We start from the raw sequence: 26478 nt of genomic DNA on the forward strand, positions 1-26478 counted from the left end.
GGACCTGGGCATGTACTGGCTTAAGCAGGGGGACACGTCTGGCACTGCAGGATTTGAGTCCCTGGCGGCGTATTGTGTTACTGATGGTAGGCTTTGTTACTTTGGTCCCAGCTCTCTGCAGGTCATTCACTAGGTCCCCCCGTGTGGTTCTGAGATTTTTGCTCACCGTTCTTGTGATCATTTTGACCCCACGGGGTGAGATCTTGCATGGAGCCCCAGATCGAGGGAGATTATCAGTGGTCTTGTATGTCTTCCATTTCCTAATAATTGCTCCCACAGTTGATTTCTTCAAACCAAGCTGCTTACCTATTGCAGATTCAGTCTTCCCAGCCTGGTGCAGGTCTACAATTTTGTTTCTGGTGTCCTTTGACAGCTCTTTGGTCTTTGCCATAGTGGAGTTTGGAGTGTGACTGTTTGAGGTTGTGGACAGGTGTCGTTTATATTCATAACAAGTTAAAACAGGTGCCATTAATACAGGTAACGAGTGGAGGACCGAGGAGCCTCTTAAAGAAGAAGTTACAGGTCTGTGAGAGCCAGAAATCTTGCTTGTTTGCAGGTGACCAAATACTTATTTTCCACCATAATTTGCAAATAAATTCATTAAAAATCCTACAATGTGATTTTCTGGATTTTTTTCTAATTTTGTCTGTCATAGATGAAGTGTACCTATGATGAAAAATACAGGCCTCTCATCTTTTTAAGTGGGAGAACTTGCACAATTGGTGGCTGACTAAATAGTTTTTTGCCCCACTGTATGTTGTGAAAATGTTTTCCATTTCATGGTTATAATAAGTTAGGGAGCAAAGTAAATATTGTGTAAATCTGCAGAGTCGACGACAAAAGCCTCAATGCAAATTCTCTCTCTAGAAAGGGTGGCTGGCTGGCTAACTAGGTAGGTAGGTAGGTAGGTAGGTAGCTAGCTAGAAAACATAGCTACACACAATAATACCAGTCAATATCAGCATGTGAAGTAGTTGTAAAATCCCTGAAGCAAACTGCACTATCAATTTAGGAGTTAGAATCTCACCATGTTCAACCTGGTAGAGATTGCGTTTCTAGCTCAAAGCTGTGTGTCAGATTGCTCTGGCAACGTGCAAGGGCCCTGCGTGCAGGGAGACGGAGGAGAAAAAACGCTTTGCGCCATGGTATTTGAAGGAAGAAAGGATATTAATTTGGCAGCGCACTTTGAGTACATTTGAACAACATATATATATATACACTTTGTTATGACGATACAGACCGATGGATGTGTTCTAGACCAGTACAGTCGCAGTCGGTATTGGATAGAAGTTGCGGCCCTGCACACCTGTGGGGAAAACAAGCTGTGGTTACCTAGGTTACCCATTTTCCTCAAAGCAACAACAACAAAAAGTTCTAACTACTTAGAAATGCGAAATATTGTGGGGCTTTCCTCATGCCAAGACCAACAACACGAACAAACCGTCTATACAGCTACAAGTAGTGAGTGGAGTTACAAATGGACTATACAGCTACAAGTAGTGAGTGGAGTTACAAATGGACTATACAGCTACAAGTAGTGAGTGGAGTTACAAATGGACTATACAGCTACAAGTAATGAGTGGAGTTACAAATGGACTATACGGCTACAAGTAGTGAGTGGAGTTACAAATGGACTATACAGCTACAAGTAGTGAGTGGAGTTACAAATGGACTATACAGCTACAAGTAGTGAGTGGAGTTACAAATGGACTATACAGCTACAAGTAGTGAGTGGAGTTACAAATGGACTATACAGCTACAAGTAATGAGTGGAGTTACAAATGGACTATACGGCTACAAGTAGTGAGTGGAGTTACAAATGGACTATACAGCTACAAGTAGTGAGTGGAGTTACAAAAGGACTATACAAATTAAGTTAAATGTCATACCTGTAAATATTTTACACACACAGCTATGTGTAGGATTCTTGGACACTGGGTCCCCACATTTCCCACTCTCCCACATATGCCGGGTAGCCTGAAGCCACATGGCTCTTCGTGCAGGCTCTATTTACCTACTTAGGAACATTACAAACTGTAGGTAGTAGAGATTTTTGACCTGGTTACATGTACATTGAACAACACAGCAGCTTATAAGGGTTCCCAAGTGGCGCAGCGGTCTAAGGCACTGCATATCACTGCAAGAGGCGTCACTACAGTCCTTTGTTCAAATCCAGACTGTATCACATCCGGCCGTGATTGGGTGTTCCATAGGGTGGTGCACAATTGGCCCAGCGTTGTCCGGGTGTGACTGGGGTAGGCCGTCATTGTAAATAAGAATTTGTTCTTAACTGACTTGCCTAGTTAAATTAAATAAAAATAAGCAAGTTCTGTTATTTCTGTATAACAAAAAATCTACAGCCAGGTTGGCTTTTTTTAATAATAGGGTTCAATGGGATAGAATGTTTGTATTCCCCAATTTGTGAGCGTGGTTGAGGAATTCCTTATTTCTTAAATATATAGAATCAGTATGCCCATACCATCATTTCTATGGTGGGTTATCCCTTTAACGTCATGTATTTGGTTTGTTTCTGTCCATGTCCAGACCTGATTGGGGACTGGGCCAGCGACAGCGCCCCAGATATCTACTCATTTGTCCCTTACGCCTGGAAGTTCAAGGTCCTCTTCCATCAGTTTGAGATGATTTGGGCTGCCAACCAGCACAACTGGATCGACTGCTCCACCAAGCAACAGGAGAATGGTGAGAGAGCTGTTGGAATTTAATGATGAACAAACTCAATAATTCGCAAGGAGTAAACAAAATAGTTCATTTAGTGAACGTTTACACTTTGGCTGCACTTTTGATATTATCCCTTTGTCTTTCAGTGTACCTGGCTGCTTGTGGGGAGACTCTGATCATTGATTTCACATTGCCTTTTAATGAGTATGTCCCTACCACCTGTAATACAAAGTTCTGTCTGAGGGTGAGTAGTTAATACCAGATGGGATTTTTCATGATTTCCTGATCATGTGAAGTATGGAATACCCTTACAGCTGGGGTTCTCAAACTTTTTGGCTCATCAAATTTTATTGGTCACATGGTTAGCTGATGTTAATGCGAGTGTAGTGAAATGCTTATAATACATAAAAAAAACAAAATACTGCATAGTTTCCTAATAACGCGAAGCGAGGTGACCATCTCTGTTGGCGCCATATCAGTCACTCCTGGGACCCCTTTTGTGATAGCAAATATATCATGGACCCCCTCATAATCAGAAAACAAATCGAGTGAGATAAAAATAGCATACAAGGAGTTTGGCTATGACTTCGGCTGTGCGTGTCCGGACAAACCAAGTCTTGGGGCCCTGGGAATTATTTTAAAGGCCTGCCTCTTAGCATTGGACAGACAATTGTTCAGTTTTCAATCAAATGTCCTGCAATCTACAGATTTATGTGGCAGCGCGATGTTTTGTTGCAGCTTTAAAGCCAATATTCTGCAATTCTACACGTTTGTCCATACGGCAAAGAACTTAGCAGTTTTAAAGCTTAATTTATTATAGTGCATTTTAAAGCTTAAATTACAGCAGTATACAAGAAGTAATGAGTTTGAAAATGTATAATTGATGGATTATAGGACTACTGTGGATACCAATGTCCCTGTGAGCCTCCCAGACTCATGTTGAACAGGGGTAAGAACAGAGATTGCGGACCCCCTGCAGTACCTCTGCGGACCCCACTTTGAGAACCCCTGCCTTAAGGCTTCCGCATGCGCCCAGCCAAAACCGTTCGGAAGAGTTTGTGCATATATTATGACAACATTTTGTAATGTTTTAGTTTGTTTTGGACTTCGATAAGTTTTTTTTTTTTCAGCCAAAGTTTGGGAGCTGAAGTCTACGCCCATTCGTCTGTGATTGGTGGACTGTAGGGATTCTTCAAAAAAGTATTTTGTCATGCAATGAAAGACGACTCGTTTTCCTGCAGTTTTTTTAATGAGAAATACTGCAACAAACTTCTTAGACGTACAATTTGTATTAAAAAAAAACGTATGGGTTCGGGAGAGGCGACGGTCGAGAGCTATGCGTCCACCAAAACACAACCCAACCAAGCCGCACTGCTTCTTGACACAATGCCTACTTAACCTGGAAGCCAGCTGCACCAATGTGTCGGAGGAAACACCGTATACCTAGCGACTGTGTCAACATGCACTGCGCCCGGCCCGCCACAGGAGGCACTAGTGCGCGATGGGACAAGGATATCCCTGCCGGCCAAACCCTTCCCTAACCCGGACGGCGCTGGGCCAATTGTGCGCCGCCACATGGGCCTCCCGGTCGACTGCGACAGAGCCTGGACTCGAACCCAGTGCCTTAGACCACTGCACCACTCGGGAGGCCAAATGACCGATTTCTTGAGTCATCTTTGATTAATTCTGACTATTTTGAGTAAGTCTATAATGGCTACGGCATCTCTTGACGAACTTTCCCTCCAAATACACCTCTGCTGTTTTCAATCAGGATCTCAGTGATCATTGCCTGTATCCGTTATGTGTCCGCGGTCAAACGACCATCCCTCATCACTGTCAAACGCTCCCTAAAACACTTCTGCGAGCAGGCCTTTCTAATCGATCTGGCTCGGATATCCTGGAAGTATATTGACCTCATCCCGTCAGTAGAGGATGCCTGGGTGTTCTTTTAAAAAAGTAATTTCCTCACCATCTTGAATAAGCATGCCACTTTTCAAAAAATGTAGAACTAAGAACAGTTCACTCCAGACCTGATTGCCCTCAACCAGCACAAAAACATCCTGTGGCGTACTGCACTAGCATCAAATAGTCCCCAAGATATGCTAATTTTCAGGGAAGTCCGGAACGAATACACAGTCAGTTAAGAAAGCAAAGGCTAGCTTTTCAAACAGAAATTTGCATCCTGTAGCTTTAACTCCATAAAGTTCTGGGACACTGTAAAGTCCATGGAGAATAAGAGCACCTCCTCCCACTGCACTGAGGCTAGGAAACACTGTTACTACCGATAAATCCACAATAATTGAGAATTTCAATAAGCATTTCATCTCAGCTGGTCATGCTTTCCTCCTGGCTACCCCAACCCTGGCCAACAGCTCCGCACCCCCTGCAGCTACCTGCCCAAGGCTTCTCCTTCACCCAAATCCAGATGGCAGATGTTCTGAAATAGCTGCAAAACCTGGACCCGTACAAATCAGCTGGGCTAGACAATCTGGACCCTCTTTCTAAAATCATCCGCCACCATTGTTGCAACCCCTATTACTATTCTGTTCAACCTCTTTCGTATCGTCCGAGGTTCCTAAAGCTTGGAAAGCTGCCGCGGTCGTCCCCCTCTTCAAAGGGGGAGACACTCTAGACCCAAACTGTTACAGACCTATATCCATCCTGCCCTTCCTTTCTAAAGTCTTCGAAAGCCAAGTTAACAAACCGATAAATTACCATTTCAAATACCACTGTACCTTCTCCGCTATGCAATCTGGTTTCAGAGCTGGTCACGGGTGCACCTCAGCCACTCTCAAGGTCCTAAACGATATCATAACCGCCATTGATAAAAGACATTACTGTGCAGTCTTCTTCAACGACCTGGCCAAGGCTTTCGACTCTGTCCATCACCGTATTCTTATCGGCAGACTCCACAGCCTTGGTTTCTCTAATGACTGCCTCGCTTGGTTCACCAACTACTTCTCAGACAGAGTTCAGTGTGTCAAATCGGAGGGCCTGTTGTGCGGACCTATGGCAGCCTCTATGGGGGTGCCACAGGGTTCAATTCTCGAGCCAACTCTTTTCTCTGTATACATCAATGATGTCACTCTTGCATCTGGTGATTCTCTGGTCCACCTCTACGCAGATGACAGCATTCTGTATACCTCTGGCCCTTCTTTGGACACTGTGTTAACAAAACTCCAAATGAGCTTCAACGCCATAACACTCCTTCCGTGGCGTCCAACTGCTCTTAAACGCTAGTAAAATGAAATGCATGCTCTTCAACCGATCGCTGCCCGACTTACATCACTACTCTGGACGGTTCTGGACAACTACAAATACCTAGGTGTCTGGCTAGACTGTAAACTCTCCTTCCAGACTCCTATTAAGCATCTCCAATCCAAAATTAAATCTAGAATCGGCTTCCTATTTCGCAACAAAGCCTCCTATTCTCAAGCTGCCAAACATACCCTCGTAAAACTGACCATCCTCGACTTCGGTGACGTCATTTACAAAATCCAACACTCTACTCAACAAATTGGATACAGTCTTTCACAGTGCCATCTGTTTTGTCACCAAAGCCCCATATACCACCCACCACTGTGACCTGTATGCTCTCGTTGGCTGGCCCTCGCTACATATTCGTTGCCAGACCCACTGGCTCCAGGTCATCTATAAGTCTTTGCTAGGTAAAGCTCTGCCTCATCTCAGCTCACTGGTCACCATAACACCCACCCGTAACACGTGCTCCAGCAGGTATATCTCACTGGTCATCCCCAAAGCCAACTCCTCCTTTGGCTGCCTTTCCTTCCAGTTCTCTGCTGCCAATGACTGGAACGAATTTCAAAAATCACTGAAGTTGGGAGACTTATCTCCCTCGCTGACTTTAAGCTTCGGCAATCTGAGCAGCTTACCGATCGCTGCAGCTGTACACAGTCCATCTGTAAATAGCCCATCCAACTACCTACCTCATCCCCATATTGTTTTTATTTACTTTTTTTGCTCTTTTGCACACTAGTAAATCTACTTGCACATCATCATCTGCACATATATCACTCGTGTTAATTTGATAAATTGTAATTACTTCGCTACTATGGCCTATTTATTGCCATACCTCCTTACTCCATTTGCACACACTGTATATTTTTCTATTTTGTTATTGACTGTCCTTTTGTTTATTCCATGTGTAACTCTTATTGTTTTTTTGTCGCACTGCTTTGCTTTATCTTGGCTTTATCTTGGCCAGGTCGCAGTTGTAAATGAGAACTTGTTCTCAACTGGCCTACCTGGTTAAATAAAGGTGATTTAAAAATAAAACATAAATGTTTTTAAATAAAATCTCAAAATGGGCAAACAGTACTATTGCCACTTTTTCACGTTAAGGGAGTCCGTGAGCACACTCATTCGGTTTGCCAAGCCACCAGCCTAACTGAAGCCTGCTGACACAATTACTGTACTTAACCCATGTGGGCACTCATAAGTCTGCGTCTCTGTGTAAACCCCAGGCTGAAGATACAGACCTGCGGCTGTCCCTGCCAGACTGCCACCCCAGCAGGTACCCGCTGCTCACCCTGGCCAAGGACTACCAGAACAGCAAGTTGTCCCCTGACATGTGCATGCCTGTGGAGAGCCAGAGTCAGAGCCATAGCGGCCCACCCAAACTCAACAAGTCCCGCTGGAGGAACATCACCCATGCAGAGTGAGTTAGACCCACTAGCTCTTTTATTTTACAGTATTCCACCAGTATTTACCCATCATTTACTAACAAATTGTGTGGTTGTGCCTTGTGATGCTTTTTTTATTGAGAAATAAGTGAATAATTTGTTTCTTGTTCTCCAGGGCTGGCTGGGTGGACTGTTGGACTGTCCCAAACTTCCTGCTCATCATTGATTACACCTGGCACCCTATCTATCCTCAGAAATCAGATGAACAACTCAAGCAGTCCTGTAAACAGATGCCTCCTTTGTTTTCAGTTCATGTCTGTGTTAATACATGTATTGTCTGTTTACTTGTATATGTCTGTTTAGATTTAATACGTGTATATGTCTGTTTAGATCTGTGGTCACCAAATTCTTCTGAACCAAGATCATTTTCTGAGTCTACCGCTGAGCCGAGATCTACTGCTCAGAATGTTTTAAAAACATCACTTAAAACACATGCCTATGCAACATGAACCTATTAAAACCAGTTCTGTAGCAATGAGGTTTGTGCAGTAGGCTATAGGCCCAGTTCATTATCACTGCATATTGGCTATGCTTGAATTACCCTGCCAATGTTAATCTTCTTAGGCCATTATAAAATTATATTTCAAAATTTGAATTATATGATCACACTGGTAATATAGCATAATTTGTTGTATGACTTGTGAGGCACAGCTGAGTGAGCATGAATTTAAACAATTTGCTGATCAATTTGCTGATCAGTCTCAGTGGAGGGAGAGCATCAGAGGGTCTGCCTCTCACGGTCTGATCGTCCCTCAGCTCTCCCCCTTCGCTAAGACTGACCAAAAGGGGACACCGTCGTCCAGCTGATGGCAAGGCTTTATCGTCAGTTTTTTTTTCAAGAAATGTTTTGTGATCTACTAGGAATGCCTTGGAGATAGACCAGTCAATCGCGATCCACTGTTTGGTGACTGCTAGTTTATATGGTCTTACTCTGTGCTTATGTATGCAAGTGTTTCTCCTTCCCTGCAGTGTCGGAGATGGAGGATGCCATGCTGTCGTCCTTGCGCCCCCCTGAGCACTCGTCTGTACCCCAACCGCCTCGCCGCTCTGCCCCTAACAGTAGAGTGATCACAGACCCCTCGGAGCTGACCCCTGACAGGCTCCACGTGGAGATGGAGATGTCCCCCGACTCCCAGATCATCCTCTACGGGCCCCTGCTCAAGGCCCTCGTCTCCATCAAGGTAAAGTCAGGGACACAACACACAGACTCCAGTGACTCACCCTAAAACTTTCCCAGGAATGGTAAATGGGAAATTTGAGTAAATCTGAGGGATGAGTCATAAGATTGATCCATCCACCCTTCCCTCCTCCTTTCTGCAGGAGAACTACTTTGGTGAGGACGACATGTACACAGACTTTGAGGAGGCGGTGTCCAGCCCTGTGCTGTCCTACCTGTCCACCTCCTCCATCCTGGGCTGGTCTCCACTGGGCCTGGGCGATGACGGGAGGGTTGCTGCCACCCTTCACCCCCTGGCCCTGCGTCCCTGGGACATCACCGTCCTCATCAACCTCTACAAGGTGCACGGACGCCTGCCCATGGTAAATCCTCCTCCACCCACCCATCCAACAACCACCACCACCCATTTTTATCAACAAATAACACATTGTGGGTCTACTAGCACCACTTTGCTCCAGTTCTAGGACTGGAGATGCCCCTAAACACACCCATTCTTCTAACTCTTTCCACTTGTCTGGACAGCACTGTGGCAGTGACAGTCCTGAGGGCCCCTCTGGGTTCTTAGAGAGGCTCTGTTTTGAGATGAAGAAGGGCTATAAGGAGACCATGCTCCAGCTTGTGCTCTCCCCGGCTCATATCTTCATCAGTGACAACTACCAGGTGAGTCGACCACAATCGATGGGACCATCTTTAGGGATAGATTCATACAGTAACCCTCCACCTTCTCTCCAAAGGGTGTACTTGTTCATGTTCACAAGGATTTAAAGGCATTGGATTGGTGTAGATATGACGCAATCATGGTTTATGATTGTATGCTTAAGCAGTAGCCCTGGGTTTGTTATTACAGGAGCCTCAGAGCTAAGAGCTTAGAGCTTTACCTGAAACGCCCTGGTAATCTCTTCCCTCATGCAATGACCTTCAGAACTGACTTCTGCTGAGGATAATAGACAGCTGAGTTTTGTTGTTGCTCAGTTTTTTGAGAGTACAGTGAATGTCGATCAACTGGCTAAAAATTTGAATGGCACAGAAGCACAATATTACCATTTGACAGTCAAACTGCAAAAAATAGCCATTCTAAGAGGTATTTTTGTGATGTGTGCATGTGATGGGTGTATGATAGATGTACAGGTAACTGCCAAAATAAAGGAAACCCCAACATAGTGTCTTAATAGGGCGTTGGGCACCAGAACAGCTTCAATGCACCTTGGCATAGATTCTACAGGTGTCTGGAATTCTATTGGAGGGATGTGTCACCATTCTTCCATGAGAAATGCCATCGTTGTTTTGTTGTTGATGGTGGTGGAAAACGCTGTCTCAGGCACCACTCCAGAATCTCCCATAAGTGTTCAATTGGGTTGAGATCTGGTGACTGAGACACACACACATACACTCACACATACACACCCCATTTAACCCCCCTAGATCTCTTCTAGCCATGGTAAGCAAAATAATTGGCAACTGCGCATGAAGGGATGTTAATTATTTATTAACTTAGGAACCACAGTGGGAAAACAACTGCTTTCAATATACTTTGTATCCCTCATTTACTCAAGTGTTTCCTTTATTTTGTTACCTGTACATGTGCATGCTTAATGTAGAACGACAAAATGTTAGGTTCTGTGATGCGTATATATGCATATTTGAAGCTAATTCCATCTGTCTTTACACTGCAAAAAGTTATTAATATGATTTCCTGTGTCCACACAGCGGCCCACGTCTGATGGTGTTCTGAGGGATGGCCACCTGAGTCTGTCTGGCCTGCAGATGCGTGCCCACGCCATGTTCTCAGCCCAGGGGCTACCTCTAGGCACAGACACCCTGGAGTATGCCTGGCTCATAGACATGCAGGCTGGTGCCCTCACGGGGAGAGTCACCGTGCCACAGGTGTGTGTGTGTGTGTAAGCATTTTCTATTTTGTCTATATCTGATGAATGTGTTGTTCTTCAGCTGGCCAGTGTGATGGAGTGGGGTGAGACGTACATGTTCCACGTCTTCTCCCGGGAGTTCCAGCTGGAGCAGCCCAAGCCCTCTGTCATCTGCCAGCACGGGGTGGACCGCCGTGTGTGTGACTCCAAGGTAATACGTTCCCACTTTTTCTGCGCATGGAAATCACACACTTGAAAATCTGTAGTTTGTCAGATCTACTGGTTTTGTATATTTGTGTAAAAATGTGAGTCTGACCTCCAAAGGCAATAATTAACCATTGTAACTATTCTGTTCTCTACTTTCGTAGAATTCCTGCCTGCCTGGACACTGTCGGACGTCTGAGGAGCTCAAGTACACCATGACCCGTCTGGCTGTGGATGGGGCTGACCTCTTCATAGTGGAGCACAGCTGTGCAGCCAACATCAAGGTAAAACAAGTCTTCCACACTAGAACAAAAGTGTGTAATGTTTGTATTTATTATGGATCCCCATTAGCTGCTGCCAAAGCAGCAGCTACTCTTCCTGGGGTCCAGCAAAATTAAGGCAGTTTATACAATTTTAAAACAATACATTCACAGATACATACATTCACAATACATTCACAGATTTCACAACACACTGTGTGCCCTCAGGCCCTTACTCCACCACGACCACATATCTACAGTACTAAGTGTGTGTGTGGGCGTGTGTCTGTGCCAATGTTTGTGTTGCTTCACAGTCCCTGCTGTCCCATAAGGTGTTTTTTAATCTTTAAAAAAAAGGATATATCAAATTTTACTGCTTGCGTCAGTTACTTGATGTGGAATAGAGTTCCATGTAGTCATGGCTCTATGTAGTACTGTGTGCCTCCCATAGTCTGTTCTGGACTTGGGGACTGTGAAGAGACCTTTTGTGGGGTGTCCGAGCTGTGTGCCAGTAGTTGAGACGGACAGCTCGGTGCATTCATCATGTCAATACCTCTCATAAATAAAAGTAGTGATGAAGTCAATCTCTCCTCCACTTTCAGCCAGGAGAGATTGACATGCATATTATTAATATTAGCACTCTGTGTACATCCAAGGGCCAGCCGTGCACCTGACCACACGACTTAACAGTAGTCTAGGTGCGACAAAACTAGGGCCTGTCGGACCTGCCTTGTTGATAGTGTTGTAGACTTCTCCCCATTTTAGCTACTACTGCATCAATATGTCTTGACCATGACAGTTTACAACCTAGTGTGACTCCAAGAGCAGTTTAGTCATCTCAGCTTGTTCAATTTCCACATTTATTTATTACAAGATTTAGTTCAGGTTTAGGGTTTAGTGAGTGTTTTGTTCCAAATACAATGCTTTCAGTTTTATAAATATTTAGGGCTTACTTATTCCTTGCCACCCACTCTGAGACTAACTGCAGCTCTTTGTTGAGTGTTTGGATAAAATGTGGATGAAATGGCAGCAGTTTTACAGGCTCCCAGCCAATTGTGCTATTATGTGGGGGGGGTTTGCGTTATTTGTAACTTATTTTGTACATAATGTTTCTGCAACTGCAACAAAATATCTTCTGGATATCAGGAGAGCGATCACTCACCTCGGATTAGACTGAGATTTTTTCAACAACAAGCAGGACGCACATGATATTCTCCAAACGCCCCAAAGGGCCGACATCCCCGTTATTTGCAAGAGGAAGCTACACAGGTACAGAGGACGCAGAGCCAGATGCCTGGTCAGGACCCGGAGAAGGCGAGTGGGTAAGCTGCCATTACCGTCAATACTACTCGCCAACGTGCAATCATTGGACAATAAATTAGACGAGGTACGATCATGAATATCCTACCAACGGAACATCAAAAACTGTAATATCCTATGTTTCACGGAATCGTGGCTGAATGACGACGTGGATATTCAGCTAGCGGGATATACGCTACACCGGCAAGATAGAATAGCACACTCCGGTAAGACGAGAGGGGGCGGTCTGTGCATATTTGTAAACAACAGCTGGTGCACGAAGTCTATGGAAGTCTCTAGATTTTGCTCACCGGAAGTAGAGTATATTGGGATAAAAACATTTTTCTTATTTGGCAGGACTTGCAAACTATTACAGACTACAAAGGGAAGCACAGCCGCGAGCTGCCCAGTGATATGAGCCTACCAGACAAGCTAAATCACTCTCCGTAGCTGACGTGAGTAAGACCTTTAAACCGGTCAACATACACAAGGCTGCGGGGCCAGACGGATTACCAGGACGTGTGCTCTGGGCATGTGCTGACCAACTGGCAGGTGTCTTCACTGACATTTTGAACATGTCCCTGATTGAGTCTATAATACCAACATGTTTCAAGCAGACCACCATGGTCCCTGTGCCCAAGTACCCAAAGGCAACCTGCCTAAATGACTACATACCCGTAGCAGTCACGTCCATAGCCATGAAGTGCTTTGAAAGGTTGGTAATTGCTCACATCAACACCATTATCCCAGAAATCCTAGACTCACTCCAATTTGCATACTGCCCAAACAGATCCACAGCTGATGCAATCTCTATTGCACTCAACACTGTCCTTTCCCACCTGGACAAAAGGAATACCTATGTGAGAATGCTATTCATTGACTACAGCTCAGCGTTCAACAACATAGTACCCTCAATGCTCATCACTAAGCTAAGGATCCTGTTACTAAACACCTCCCTCTGCAACTGAATCCTGGACTTTCTGACGGGCCTCCCCCAGGTGGTGAGGGTAGGTAGCAACACATCTGACACGCTGATCCTCAACACTGGAGCTCCTCAGGGGTGCATGCTCAGTTCCCTTCTGTAGTCCCTGTTCACCCACGACTGCATGGCCAGGCATGACCCCAACACCATCATTAAGTTTGCAGATGACACAACAGTGGTAGGCCAGATCACCGACGACGACGAGACAGCCTATAGGGCGGAGGTCAGAGACCTTACCGGGTGGTGCCAGAATAACAACCTTTTCCTCAACGTAACCAAGACTAAGGAGATGGTTGTGGACTACAGGAAAAGGAGGACCGAGCACGCCCCCATTCTCATCGACATTGGCTGTAGTGGAGCAGGTTGAGAGCTTCAAGTCCCTTGGTATCCACATCAGCAACAAACTAGAATGATCCAAACACACCAAGACAGTCGTGAAGAGGGCACGACAAAGCCTATTCCCCCTCAGGAAACTAAAAAGTTTTGGCATGGGTCCTGAGATCCTCAAAAGGTTCTTCAGCTGCAACATCGAGAGCATCCTGACTGGTTGCATCACTGCCTGGTACGGTATTTGCTCGGCCTCTGACCGCAAGGCACTACAGAGGGTAGTGCGTACGGCCCAGTACATCACTGGGGTTAAGCTGCCTGCCACCCAGGACCTCTACACCAGGCGGTGTCAGAGGAAGGCCCTAACAATTGTCAAAGACCCCAGCCACCCCAGTCATAGACTGTTCTCTCTACTACCGCATGGCAAGCGGTACCGGAGTGCCAAGTCTAGGACAAAAAGGCTTCTCAACAGTTTTTACCCCCAAGCCATAAGACTCCTGAACTGGTTACCCAGACTATTAGCATTGTGTGCCCCCCCAACCCCTCTTTTTACACTGCTGCTACTCTCTGTTTATCATATATGCATCGTCACTTTAACTATACATTCATGTACATACTACCTCAATTGGTCCGACCAACCAGTGCTCCCGCACATTAGCTAAACGGGCTATCTGCATTGTGTCCTGCCACCCACCACCCGCCAACCCCTCTTTTACGTTATTGCTACTCTCTGTTCATCATGTATGCATAGTCACTTTAACCATAGCTACATGTACATACTACCTCAATCAGCCTGACTAACCGGTGTCTGTATGTAGCCTCGCTACTTTTATAGCCTCGCTACTGTATATAGCTTGCCTTTTTTACTGTTTTATTTCTTTAATTACCTATTGTTCACCTACTACCTTTTTTGCTCTATTGGTTAGAGCCTGTAAGTAAGCATTTCACTGTAAGGTCTACTACACCTGTTGTATTCAGCGCACGTGACCAATAAACTTTGATTTTATTTGAGTGTTAGTCATTTCAGTCGCTGTAGTAGCTGACGTGTATAGTGTTGAGTCATCCGCATACATAGAAACTCTGGCTTTACTGAAAGTCAGTGGCATGTTGTTAATAAAAATTGAAAAAAGCAAGGGGCCTAAACAGCTACCCTGGGAAATTCTTGATTCTAACTGGATTATAATTGATAAGGTTCCATTAAAGAACACCCTCTGTGTTCTATTAGACAAGTAACTCTTTATCCACATTGTAACAGGGGGTGTAAAGCCATAACACGTACATTTTAACAGCAGCAGACTATGATCAATAATGTAAAATGCTGCACTGAAGTCTAACAAGGCAACACCCACAATTATTTTATCATCAATTTCTTCTCTTTACTAAGGGTTGGTTGCCTATTTGAGCCAGTAAGGGGGCATTACTTTTTTTTTTGTAGCGGAATTACTTTAGCTTCCCTCCAGGCCTGAGGGCACACGTTCTCAGGCTTGAGGACAGGAGTTGAGAAATACTGCTCCAATTCTGCCTTTACCTAGACGGGTGCCATCCGACTGGCCAACTGCAACCTGCACAACCAGGCGGTGGGAGAAGGGATCAGTGCTGTGGTGCAGGATGTCCATATCCACCAGTACATCGAACAGCAGCAGCCCCAGTCAGACGGGGTCCGGCCAGGACCCTCTCCAGGTCAGGGCTTAGGGCTTGGCCATCCCGCTGTACTGCGGAGATCCTTCTGGTTGGAGGCTGGCTCGGTCAACTTCGCCCTGATCACGGCTGATGTGGCACTGGCTGCGGACCACCCGGCCAAGTACGAGGTGCAGAGGCAATTCCTGGAGCTCCATGATGCTCACACCAAGAGGTAAGAATGGAGGAAGGAAGGAATTAATACACTTTATTGATCCCAAAGAAATTTGGGAGAAATGGATCCCTAGAGAAAATTGGTCTTGCCATCACCAGTAGCAATCACAGACATAGACTAGACAGACACACATGCATATATCAGATCAGAGACATGAGTGCTCTCTCTCGCTTTCCTTTCCTCCCAGGCTATGGTTCCTGTGGCCAGATGAGACTGGTCGCAACAAGCGCAGCAGGAACAAGTGTGGTTGCCTGGGGGGCTGTCGTTTCTACGGGGGCACCAACACTGGCCTGGACTTCTTCCATCTGGAGGAGATGACCCCATCCTGCAGCTTGGCCTTCTCCTCCTCCAGTGTTGAGTCAGACATGTGCTACGGCCAATCACTGCTGCAGCCTGGAGAGTGGATTGTCACCAAGGAGATGGCCAAGCTGTCTAACGGTAGGAGTGTTTCAATGTATTTATCTAAATAAATAAAACATTTTCACTGGGATTGGAGACTGACACGGAGGTCATATCTGGGTTCACTCTGATAGTTCTGTTAAATGATAGGGTTGCTGGTCTGTTCCATTTTAGCTTTGATCTGTGTATCTGGAACACACCCAACCTACAGTACTGTGACATACTGTGTATTCCCTCTTGTAGGTAAGGGTGTGGGGGTGAAGGGAGACACCTGTACCCCCAGTCCGGCCCCTGAGCTCGGAATACGGGGCCAACACCTGAGCCTGCAGGTGCCTCTGCGCTCCCACAGTTCGGCCTCCTCTTCCGAGGAAAATAGTTGCTCCAGCGCAGCACTGCCCCTACTGGCTGGGGAGAGGGACAGCCCGTCTCCTAGCACTGAGGAACGCATGCTCCCCATGAACGGCAAGAGCACTACAGAGTGAGTAGCAGATTAATGCAGCACGGGTGCAACATGCATACAGTGTTTACACACATTCACAATTCACCAACAGCCCATATACTAGTGAAGTAGCTGACAAAAGTGCATTATCTTGGTATTCTCAACCCCTCCTTCTCTCCTCACAGTACTCTTACAGAACTCCCTGAGGGCACCCCAGTGTCACCCAACAGTGCCCAGGAGCACTCCTCTCTCCGCTCACCCCTCAAGCGCCAGTCCTCCGTGCAATCTGGCCGGCTGGGCAGCACTAAGAGCCTGTCGGCGGCAGTCTTCACCGACAAGCCCCCACCGCCACTTTCTGGCGTCCAGTTCAGCAGTGAGGTCTCCCGTAGCGACGAGAACGTCCTGGACTCTCCTCGCCAGCGCCGGAGCTACAGCTCCTTCCCGTTCACGCCGTCCGCAGACTCCAGCACCTTCCACCAGTATCGCTCAGCAGACTCCAGCATGTCGGTGGCAGACAGCGAGGCTTACTTTTCAGCAACAGAGGACTTTGAGCCCATCAGCAGTGCAGACGAAGGTCCAGGCACCTACCCTGGTAGGAAGAAGAAGAGGAGGCAGCAGCAGATGCAGAATCAGCCCCAGCAGCAGCCCTACCATATGGACCACTACAGGTTGGACCTGTACCTGCTAAATGACTGCCCCTCCAGTCCGACCCTTCCCCCTCTTACCTAACCTTTTTCTTTCTTAGAGAATGTGTTGTCATTTTACTTAGTAAAATAAAGGGAAACGATGCATGATTACAGTAGTTAAACCAATCTGTTGTGAATCTGATTCCAGCCGAAGTTCCATCTACCACAGTGTGGAGGGTCCTCTCACCTATGTGTTGAATGGGGATCTCATCACAGAGCCCAGGCCCCTGCCCATGCCCCCCATGCTGCCCCCGCTGCCATCCCACCCCATCCCCGGCCACCAGTCGCAGGCCTCCTTTGTATCAGCCATGGGGTTGGAGGAGGAGTGCTCGGTGGAGAAGACTCCCGAGCCAGGCCTGGTGACTCGACAGCCCCATGTCATGGCCTGCTACCAGAGCTACCTGGCCCACTACCAGGTAAGGCTGGTACACAATAGTGTATTATCCCTGAACTAATTATTATTATATGATTTGATCAGAAAATGAAGACATGTGTCGTACGGCAATGTGACACCCCTGTATGATTGTCTGTCAGGTAGAATAGGGAATTATGTCTGCTCTATTCAACCTTCTGACCGGTTATCCTTCTGAATACACCCCAGGTGTCCAACTGGTCTCAGAAGCAGCCCACCAATAAGAGGACCTCCAAGTCCTCACTGCATCGCCCCCTGGACCTGGACACACCCACCAGTGAGGAGAGCTCTGCCTCCTTCGACCAGCTCTCTGTTCCCAGCTTTAAGGTAAGAAACACACACTATATAGATCAGCGGTATTCAACTACTATTTGAGAAGGTTCGATCAGGCAAATTTCCTAGGTTGCAAGGGTCCGGATGGATATTGTCATTTTTCGGCATAGTAACAAACCCCCACCTTTCAAAACATTTTACAACAAACTGTTCACACCCGTCTTGTTGGTAGACAAAACATTTTAGATTTTTAAGCACATTTCCTGCAACCCTACACAGTGACTCAACAGAATCATTATGGGCCCCCTTGGGGTCGAGGCCCCTGGGCACGTAATCTGGCCATGATAACAACAAGATTTAGATTGGCTAACCAGCTATCTTACCTACCTAGCTAACATGCTCTAGTTGCTCAACTGGACATTTCTGACAAGGTCTATCAGTGAGTGACGTGAGGAAAACAGCCCATGCTCAACCACATTTAGAAAATTCTACTTTTACAGCTATCAAGAGCAGTAAGTTAAAATCCTCACTGATTTCCTTTAAAAACATTTTTTTTTACATACATACATACATACATACATACATACTACCGTTCAAAAAGGTTGGGGTCACTTAGAAATGTCCTTGTTATTGAAAGAAAAGCAACAAAAAAATTGTCCATTAAAATAACATCAAATTTATCAGAAATACAAGGTAGACATTGTAAATGTTGTAAATGACTATCGTAGCTGGAAACGGCTGATTTTTTTTTAATGGAATATCTACATAGGCTTACAGAGGCCATCACTCCTGTGTTCCATCACTCCTGTGTTCCAATGCCGCGTTGTTAGCTAATCCAAGTTGATCATTTTAAAAGGCTAATGGATCATTAGAAAACTCTTTGCAATTATGTTAGCACAGCTGAAAACTGTCCTTCTTTAGACTAGTTTTGTATCGAGAGCATCAGCATTTGTGGTTTCGATTACAAGGCTCAAAATGGCCAGAAACAAAGTCTATTCATGTTCTTAGGTTAGAGTCATTAAAACTCATTTTTCAACCACTCCACAAATGTCTTATTAACAAACTGTAGTTTTAGCAAATCGGTTAGGACATCTACTTTGTGCATGACAACTAATTTTTCCAACAATTGTTTACAGACAGATTATTTCCCTTTTAATTCACTGTATCACAATTCCAGTGGGTCAGAGGTTTACATACACTAAGTTGACTGTACCTTTAAACAGCTTGGAAAATTCCAGAATTTGATGTCATGGCTTTAGAAGCTTCTGAGAGGCTAATTGACATAATTTGAGTCAATTGGAGGTGTACCTGTGGATGTATTTCAAGGCCTACCTTCAAACTCAGTGCCTCTTTGCTTGACATCATGGGAAAATCAAAAGAAATCGGTCAACTTCAGAAAATGAATTGTAGACCTCCACAAGTCTGGTTCATCCTTGGGAGCAGCTGTCATACCGCTCAAGAAGGAGACATGTTCTGTCTCCTAGAGATTAACATACTTTGGTGCGAAAAGTGCAAAGCAATCCCAGAAGAACAGCAAAGGACCTTGTGAAGATGCTGGAGGAAACGGGTACAAAAGTATCTATATCCACAGTAAAACGTGTCTTATATTGACATAACCTGAAAGGCCGCTCAGCAAGGAAGAAGCCACTGCTCCAAAACCACCATAAAAAAGCCAGACTACGGTTTGCAACTGCAAATGGGGACAAAGATTGTACTCTTTGGAGAAATGTCCTCTGGTCTGATGAAACAAAAATACAACTGTTTGGCCATAATGACCATTGTTATGTTTGGAGGAAAAAGGGGGAGGCTTGCAAGCCGAAGAACACCATCCCAACCGTGAAGCACGGGGGTGGCAGCATGTTGTCTGGGTGCTTTGCTGCAGGAGGGACTGGTGCACTTCACAAAATAGATGGCATCACGAGGGAGGAAAGGTATGTGGATATATTGAAGCAACATCTCAAGACATCAGTCAGGAAGTTGAAGTTTGGTTGCGAATGTGTTTTCCAAATGGACAATGAACCCAAGCATACTTCAAAAGTTATGGAAAAATGGCTTAAGGACATCACAGTCAAGGTATTGGAGTGGCCATCACAAAGCCCTGACCTCAAATTTATAGAAAATGTGTGGGCAGAACTGAAAAAGCATGTATGAGCAAGGAGGCCTACAAACCTGACTCAGTTACACCAACTCTGTCAGGAGGAATGGACCAAAATTCACCCAACTTATTGTGGGAAGCATGTGGAAGGCTACCTGAAACATTTGACCCAAGTTACACAATTTAAAGGCAATGCTACCAAATACTAATTGAGTGTATGTAAACTTCTGACCCACTGGGAATGTGATGAAAGAAATAAAAGCTGAAATAAATAATTCTCTCTACTTTATTCTGACAATTCACATTCTTTAAATAAAGTGGTGATCCTAACTGGCCAAAAACAGGGAGTCCTTACTAGGATTACATTTCAGGAATTGTATTTAAATGTATTTAGCTAAGGTGTATGTAAACTTCCGACTTCAACTGTATATACTGTATACACACAGTACCAGTCAAATGTTTGGACACCTACTCGTTTAGGGATTTTTCTTTATTTTTAATATTTTCTACATTGTAGAATAGTGTTGAAGACATCAGAACTATGAAATAGCACATATGGAGACAAAAAAGTGTTAAACAAATCTAAATATATTTTGGATTTTAGATTCTTCAAAGTAGGCACCATTTACCTTGATGAGAGCTCTGCACACTTGGCATTCTGTCAACCAGCTTCACCTGGAATGCTTTTCCAAATGTCTTGAAGGAGTTCCCATGTATGCTGAGCACGTGTTGGCTGCTTTTCCTTTACTCTGCATTCCAACTCATCCCAAATCATCTCAATTGGGTTGAGGTCAGGTGATTGTGGAGGCCAGGTCATCTGATGCAGCACCATCACTCTCCTTCTTGGTCAAATAGCCCTTACAGAGCCTGGAGGTAGGTTGGGTTATTGTCCTGTTGAAAAACAAATGAGTCTCACTAAACTCAAACCAGATGGGATGGTGTATCGCTGCAGAATGCTGTGGTAGCCATGCTGTTAAGTGTGCCTTGAATTCTAAATAAATCACAGTGTCACCAGTGAAACACCCCACATCACACCTCCCTCAATGCTTCACGGTGGGAACCACACATGCAGAGATCATCCATTCACCTACTCTGCGTCTCACAAAGACATGGCAGTTGAAACCAAAAATCTCAAATTTGGCCTCATCAGACCAAAGGACAAATTTCCACCGGTCTAATGTCCATTGCTTGTGTTTCTTGGCTCAAGCAAGTCTCTTCTTCTTATTTGTGTCCTTTAGTAGGGGTGTCTTTGCAGAAATCCTACCATGAAGGCCTGATTCACGCAGTCTCCTCTGAACCGTTGATGTCTGAACACTGAAGTATTTATTTGGGCTGCAATTTCTAAGGCTGGTAACTCTGATAAACTTAACCTCTGCAGCAGAGGTAACTCTGGGTCTTCCTTTCCTGTGGCGATCCTCATGAGAGCCAGTTTCTTCGTAGCGCTTGATGGTTTTTGCGACTGCATTTGAAGAAACTTTCAAAGTTCTTGACATTTTCCGTATTGACTGACCATGTCTTAAAGTAGTGATGGACTGTTGTTTCTCTTTGCTTATTTGAGTTGTTTTTGCCCTAATATGGACTTGGTCTTTTACCAAATAGGGCTACCTTGTCACAACACAACTGATTGGCTCAAACGCATTAAGAAGGAAAGAAATTACACAAATTAACTTAAACTTAAATTAACAGGCACACCTGTTAATTGAAATGTATTCCAGGTGACTACCTCATGAAGCTGGTTGAGAAAATGCCAAGAGTGTGCAAAGCTGTCATCAGAGCAAAGGGTGGCTACTTTGAACAATCTCAATTATGAAATGTATTCTGATTGGTTTATCAATTTATTTTTGTTTTCTGCATGATTCCGTAGGTGTTATTTCATAGTTTTGATGTCTTCACTATTATTCAACAATGTAGTAGATAGTAAAATAATACAAATAAAAATCCTTGAATGAGTAGGTGTGTCCAAACTTTTGACTTGTACTATATAAATCGACCCGCGGTACGTATTGATCCTGTTCTGTGTCCAGATCCGGACTGTGGTCTGTCTGAGTATGGCAGATTTCATAGACTGTGTGTGTGTTTTTGTGTGTTGCTGTATGTGTTTGTTCTTCCATGGTGTACCCTAAATTCATAACCCTTCATCTTATGTTGTAGGTGGTGAAACAAGGCCTCTCTGCCAGCTCTCTACTTGACAGAGGCCTTTCGTTGATGGGAGACACAAACAAGTATTTAGAATTTATTTAGCTTAACTTGGATCTCTATGGTCTGCTCGACATGTGTTTCACACACACATCTGTAACTGCATCTCTCGCTATGTGACTTTAGCCAACCCTACACACCTCTGGATAAGAAGGCTATGGAGAACACAGATGACACCACCACTGAGGACTGGACCATGGAGCAGCCCCTCTCCCAGACCAGAACCACCGCCATCGTGGAGGTGAAGGGGGCCATCAATGTGGTGCTTACCCCTCTGGTGGCTGAAGCTCTGGACAGGTAACAGCTACTGGGTTAATACTAAATTCTAGTATGCCATAGCCACCAAAGGCTTTTGTGGAAATACCATTATAGGTAATGTTATAGAACAGCTCCTCATAGAAAATACTGACCATATTAGCTTTCCATCTGCAATCAGTGTCTCCCCACTGCAACTGTGCCCAACCACTCTCCTTGGCATATTGCAGGAATAGTATATTGCTCAAGACAGTGACAATGTATGTTCTTTCAGATACATTGAGTCCATGGTCCACTACGTCAGTGTCCGTCACCCTGCAGCCATTCTGGATGACCTGCATGGGAAGGTCCTCAATGAAGCCTATCAGATCAGCAAGTCCACAGTAACTGAATCCGTAGGTGAACCTCACCAATCGGCAAATGTGTCCAGAAGTAGTGCTATAAAGAGAATAGAGTGCGATTTTTAGATGAACCCTAAGTTTGTCTTGTTTTGACATTTTTTCCCCCACTATAGAGCTCAGCCAAGCAGGAGAACAAGCTATCAAAGACGGAGGGTACCACAGGCTCCCTCAACACTCCCCATGCTCAAACGGACCTGACGGTCAAACCAGACAACGTGAAGATCAAGGGCCTGCAAGCTAACGTGTCAATTCCCAAGGTAGGAATTGTGCCATGGAATTGTGTCATTGTGCCAAGAAAATTGTATTGGGCAGAGTTCGCACTAATTTGAAGTGAACTTATCAGGAGTCGACAGCAGTCCGATGCTGACCTCCTTTCCTGAGTTGATTTTCAAAAGTCCAACACATCTTTGTCTCTGACTGTACAGGTGAACCTGTGTCTGCTCCAGGCCTCGGTAGAAGAGTGTTCTCCCTCCAACTCCAGTAAGAGCCACATCACACACGTCTCCCTGGTTGCTCTGTGCTTCGACAGGATCGCCACACAGTTTCGCATGAACAGGTAACCTCACTTCCACCAGCTTGCACGGGTCTCCTTACGACACACACACAAAACACACACACACAGTTACACCGCACCTGCGGGCGGCAGGTAGTCGTCATGGGTCCGTAACTGAAAGGTTGCAAGTTCGAATCCCTGAGCTGAAAAATCTCTGTGCCTTTAAACAAGGTACTTGAACCTAGTTATAAACTGGGTGGTTCGATCCCTGAATGTCGATTGGCTGACAGCCATGGTATATCAGACCGTATACCACAGGTATGACAAATAATTAATTTTTACTGCTCTAATTACGTTGGTAACCAGTTTATAATAGCAATAAGGCACCTCGGTGGTTTGTGATATATGGCCAATATACCACACCCCCTCTGCTTTATTGCTTAATTGCTCCAGGGTCGCTGTTGATAATGGCAGACCCTGGCCGTCACCCCACTCCAATGGTGTCTTAGGAGGAGTTTATTATTTTAACAGTGAAATAGGACAAATATAAGCACCCACCAAATTATTATTACACGTGCGTACCCTACTGTCGGTCTTCATAGGGGCATAGTGGAGGAGACGCCCAACACAGCAGAGCATGGCCGTCCCTCCGTCAACTTGGAAAAGTACGCATCGGCCACCAAGATGCAGCCACAGTCCTCAGGCTCATTGCGCTCCAACGCTGGCATCGAGAAGGGCAAGGAGATCGCCGCCAAGCTTAACATCCACCGCATCCACAGCCAACTACGAGGCCTGGATTCCACAGGTAAGAATTTGCTATTTTCAATGTTATGCTCTACAGCTCTTTTTTTTCTTCTTCATGTGCTAGGCTGGAACACCATCCTTCACACCCAGCAGACTGTCAATGACTGGAGTTGGAGACCCCTGCCCTAATATAATATTATGTGTTAGACAGTTGTGACCTATCCTTTTTCCTGTCCTGTGGTTTAGACATAGGAACATGTGCAATCACGGCCATACCCTTTGAGAAGTCCAAAGTACTGTTCAGCCTGGAGGAAATGGATGAGTTTTCCCTGGTGGATGAGACAGAGAACCAGGTGGCTGCAGACCTGGCCCGGACCGGCGCATCCTTGGAGAAGTGGGGCTGGATCATGTTTGAGTGCGGCATCGAGAACCTTACTGTCAAAGGTAATGTGTCATTGCCAAATATATGTACACTTGCCTACATACAATACCCCATAATGTCAGTGTTTAGAAATGTTTACAAATAAATTAAAAGCTAAAAGTATTCAACCCCTTTGTTTTGTCAAGCCTAAATAAGTTCAGGAGTGAAATGGTGCTTAACCCTTTGAGCATGTTGAAGTTCTTAGTTACACTTTGGATGGTGTATCAATACAGACAGTCACTACAAAGATACAGGCGTCCTTCCTAACTCAGTTGCCAGAGAGGAAGGAAATCGCTCCGGGATTTCACCATGAGGCCAGTGGTGGCTTTAAAACACTTAGAGTTGAAAGGCTGTGATTGATCAACAACATTGTAGTTACTCCACAATACAAACCTAATTAACAGAGTGAAAAGAAGGAAGCCTGTACAGAATAAAAGTATTCCAAAATTTGCATCTTGTTTGCAAGAAGGCACTAAAGTAGTACTGCAAAGCAATTCACTTTTTGTCCTCAATACAAACTCTTATGTTTGGGGCAAATACAACACATTACTGAGATTCACTCTTCATTATTTTCAAGCATAGTGCTGACTGCATCATGTTACCAAGAAGACAGTGAATGTTCCTGAGTGGCCGAGTTACAGTTCTGACCTAAATCTACTTGAAAATCAATGGCAAGACCTGAGTAGTTGTCTGGCAATGATCAACAATCAATTTTACAGAGCTTGAAGACCTTTGAAAAAAATAATGAGAAGATGTTGCACAATCCAGCTGTAATCACTGCCAAAGGTGCTTCTACAAATGATTGACTCAGGGGTGTGAATACTTAGGTAAATGAGATATTTCTGTATTTAATTTTCAAAAAATGTGCAAACATTTATACAAACATGTTTTCACATTGTCATTTTGGGGTATTGTGTGTAGATGGGTGAGAATAATTTTTAAATTCAGGCTGTAACACAACTAAATGCGAACTAAGTCGAGTGTTATGAATACTTTCTGAAGGCACTATATATAGACATTGGCATTTAGATTCACTTTGAATTAACTTAATTTAATTTGAATTTATTAAATTGATGTTATTAACCCCATCACTGAACACTGCTGCCTGATTGTGTGCCTGTCTGTGTGCAGGTGGGCGTCAGTCGGGTGCAGTGCTGTACAGTGCGTTTGGCATCATGGGACAGTCGGGTACGGGCGTGAAGACTGGCTTGTCCAAATCTAACGGCTCAACGTGTTCTCAGACGGGCAGCGGCTACAGCACCGATGTATCTGATGACAATCTGCCTAACGACGCGACAAGACCCAACTCTGATGCCAACAGAAACTCAGACTCTGACGATCAGGTAACTCATCACTGTCCGTCACTTTGAACTGTTGTACAAGTACTTGATACAACCTCGTTTCAGTAACAGAAAGCATTCACAAAAAATATATAGACTTGCTTCTCTCTTGCTCCTGTTCTCTCATTGGCTTATGCTGTGTGGATTGCTCTTGCAGGATGAAGGGGTGGAGTCTGACGACCTGAAGAAGGACCTCCTCCTCATGCCACCGCCCCCTGACTCCAGTAGCATGAAGCTCACCATCAAGGAGATTTGGTTCAGCTTCGCTGCCCCCACCAACGTACGCTCCCCTCACAGGCCATCTCCAGGCAGCTGAATCTCCTAAGCACAGCGACGCCAGCGATTGGCGCCTGGTTGGTCCCCATCGACCAGCTCAAGTCTTCTCTGCGTAAGCTTGACATGGAGGGCACTTTGAGAGTATGTGCTGTCATGGGCTGCATCATGACTGAAGCCTTGGAGGTCAGTACTGCACAGATTGAGGGTTCCAATGCCTTTTATCAATGTAATTGTCCTATATTTCCATGTATTGTATATACTGTATGGTGATTGTGTATATTCCTCTGGCTATATTTTGTCTGTATATTTTGTCTGTTGCTGTCAGCACCATTTCACAAGGTCAAATGGAGGGTACATGTAAATGTCCTTGGCAAATAACGGTGATTCTTATTCTATATGAGACACATTTCCTTTTCTTTCCCTTGTTCTGTACAGAAAAAGAGTATCCACATCCCCTTTCGGAGCAAGTACAACAGGGTGACCAAGCGAGCACGCTACCTCCACGAGAACCCCTCCTGTCTGCTGTGTAACATCCTGCATCGCTACCTACAGCAGGCTGACTATACTGTGATAGAGGAGGCCACCATGGTGAGATGTGTGTTTAGAGGCTTGAGAACTTCAGTCTGGACCATGATTGACTGAATCATGTGTGCTAGTGCTGGGCTGGAAATAGTTCTTATGGATCTACCTCCTAATTAAC

General features: G+C 45.0%; 1 protein-coding gene across 1 annotated transcript in view; it reads left to right on the forward strand.

The window, feature by feature from the left end:
• The window catches only part of LOC118368196 (transmembrane protein KIAA1109 homolog), an 88096-nt gene that overhangs the window by 22697 nt on the left and 38921 nt on the right, over positions 1-26478 (forward strand). The window contains 27 exon segments of the mRNA XM_035752066.2: positions 2545-2700; positions 2826-2923; positions 7164-7357; positions 7498-7604; positions 8352-8563; positions 8703-8921; positions 9082-9219; positions 10267-10443; positions 10507-10635; positions 10793-10912; positions 15029-15348; positions 15536-15786; positions 15991-16225; positions 16372-16854; positions 17021-17288; positions 17474-17611; positions 21804-21874; positions 21975-22145; positions 22378-22498; positions 22618-22761; positions 22930-23060; positions 23600-23802; positions 23988-24185; positions 25294-25505; positions 25660-25789; positions 25792-25961; positions 26214-26366. Coding sequence (XP_035607959.2) covers positions 2545-2700; positions 2826-2923; positions 7164-7357; positions 7498-7604; positions 8352-8563; positions 8703-8921; positions 9082-9219; positions 10267-10443; positions 10507-10635; positions 10793-10912; positions 15029-15348; positions 15536-15786; positions 15991-16225; positions 16372-16854; positions 17021-17288; positions 17474-17611; positions 21804-21874; positions 21975-22145; positions 22378-22498; positions 22618-22761; positions 22930-23060; positions 23600-23802; positions 23988-24185; positions 25294-25505; positions 25660-25789; positions 25792-25961; positions 26214-26366 — 4949 coding nt within the window.

This window comes from Oncorhynchus keta, chromosome 35 (assembly GCF_023373465.1).
Source record: "Oncorhynchus keta strain PuntledgeMale-10-30-2019 chromosome 35, Oket_V2, whole genome shotgun sequence".
Classification (NCBI taxonomy): Eukaryota; Metazoa; Chordata; class Actinopteri; order Salmoniformes; family Salmonidae; genus Oncorhynchus; species Oncorhynchus keta.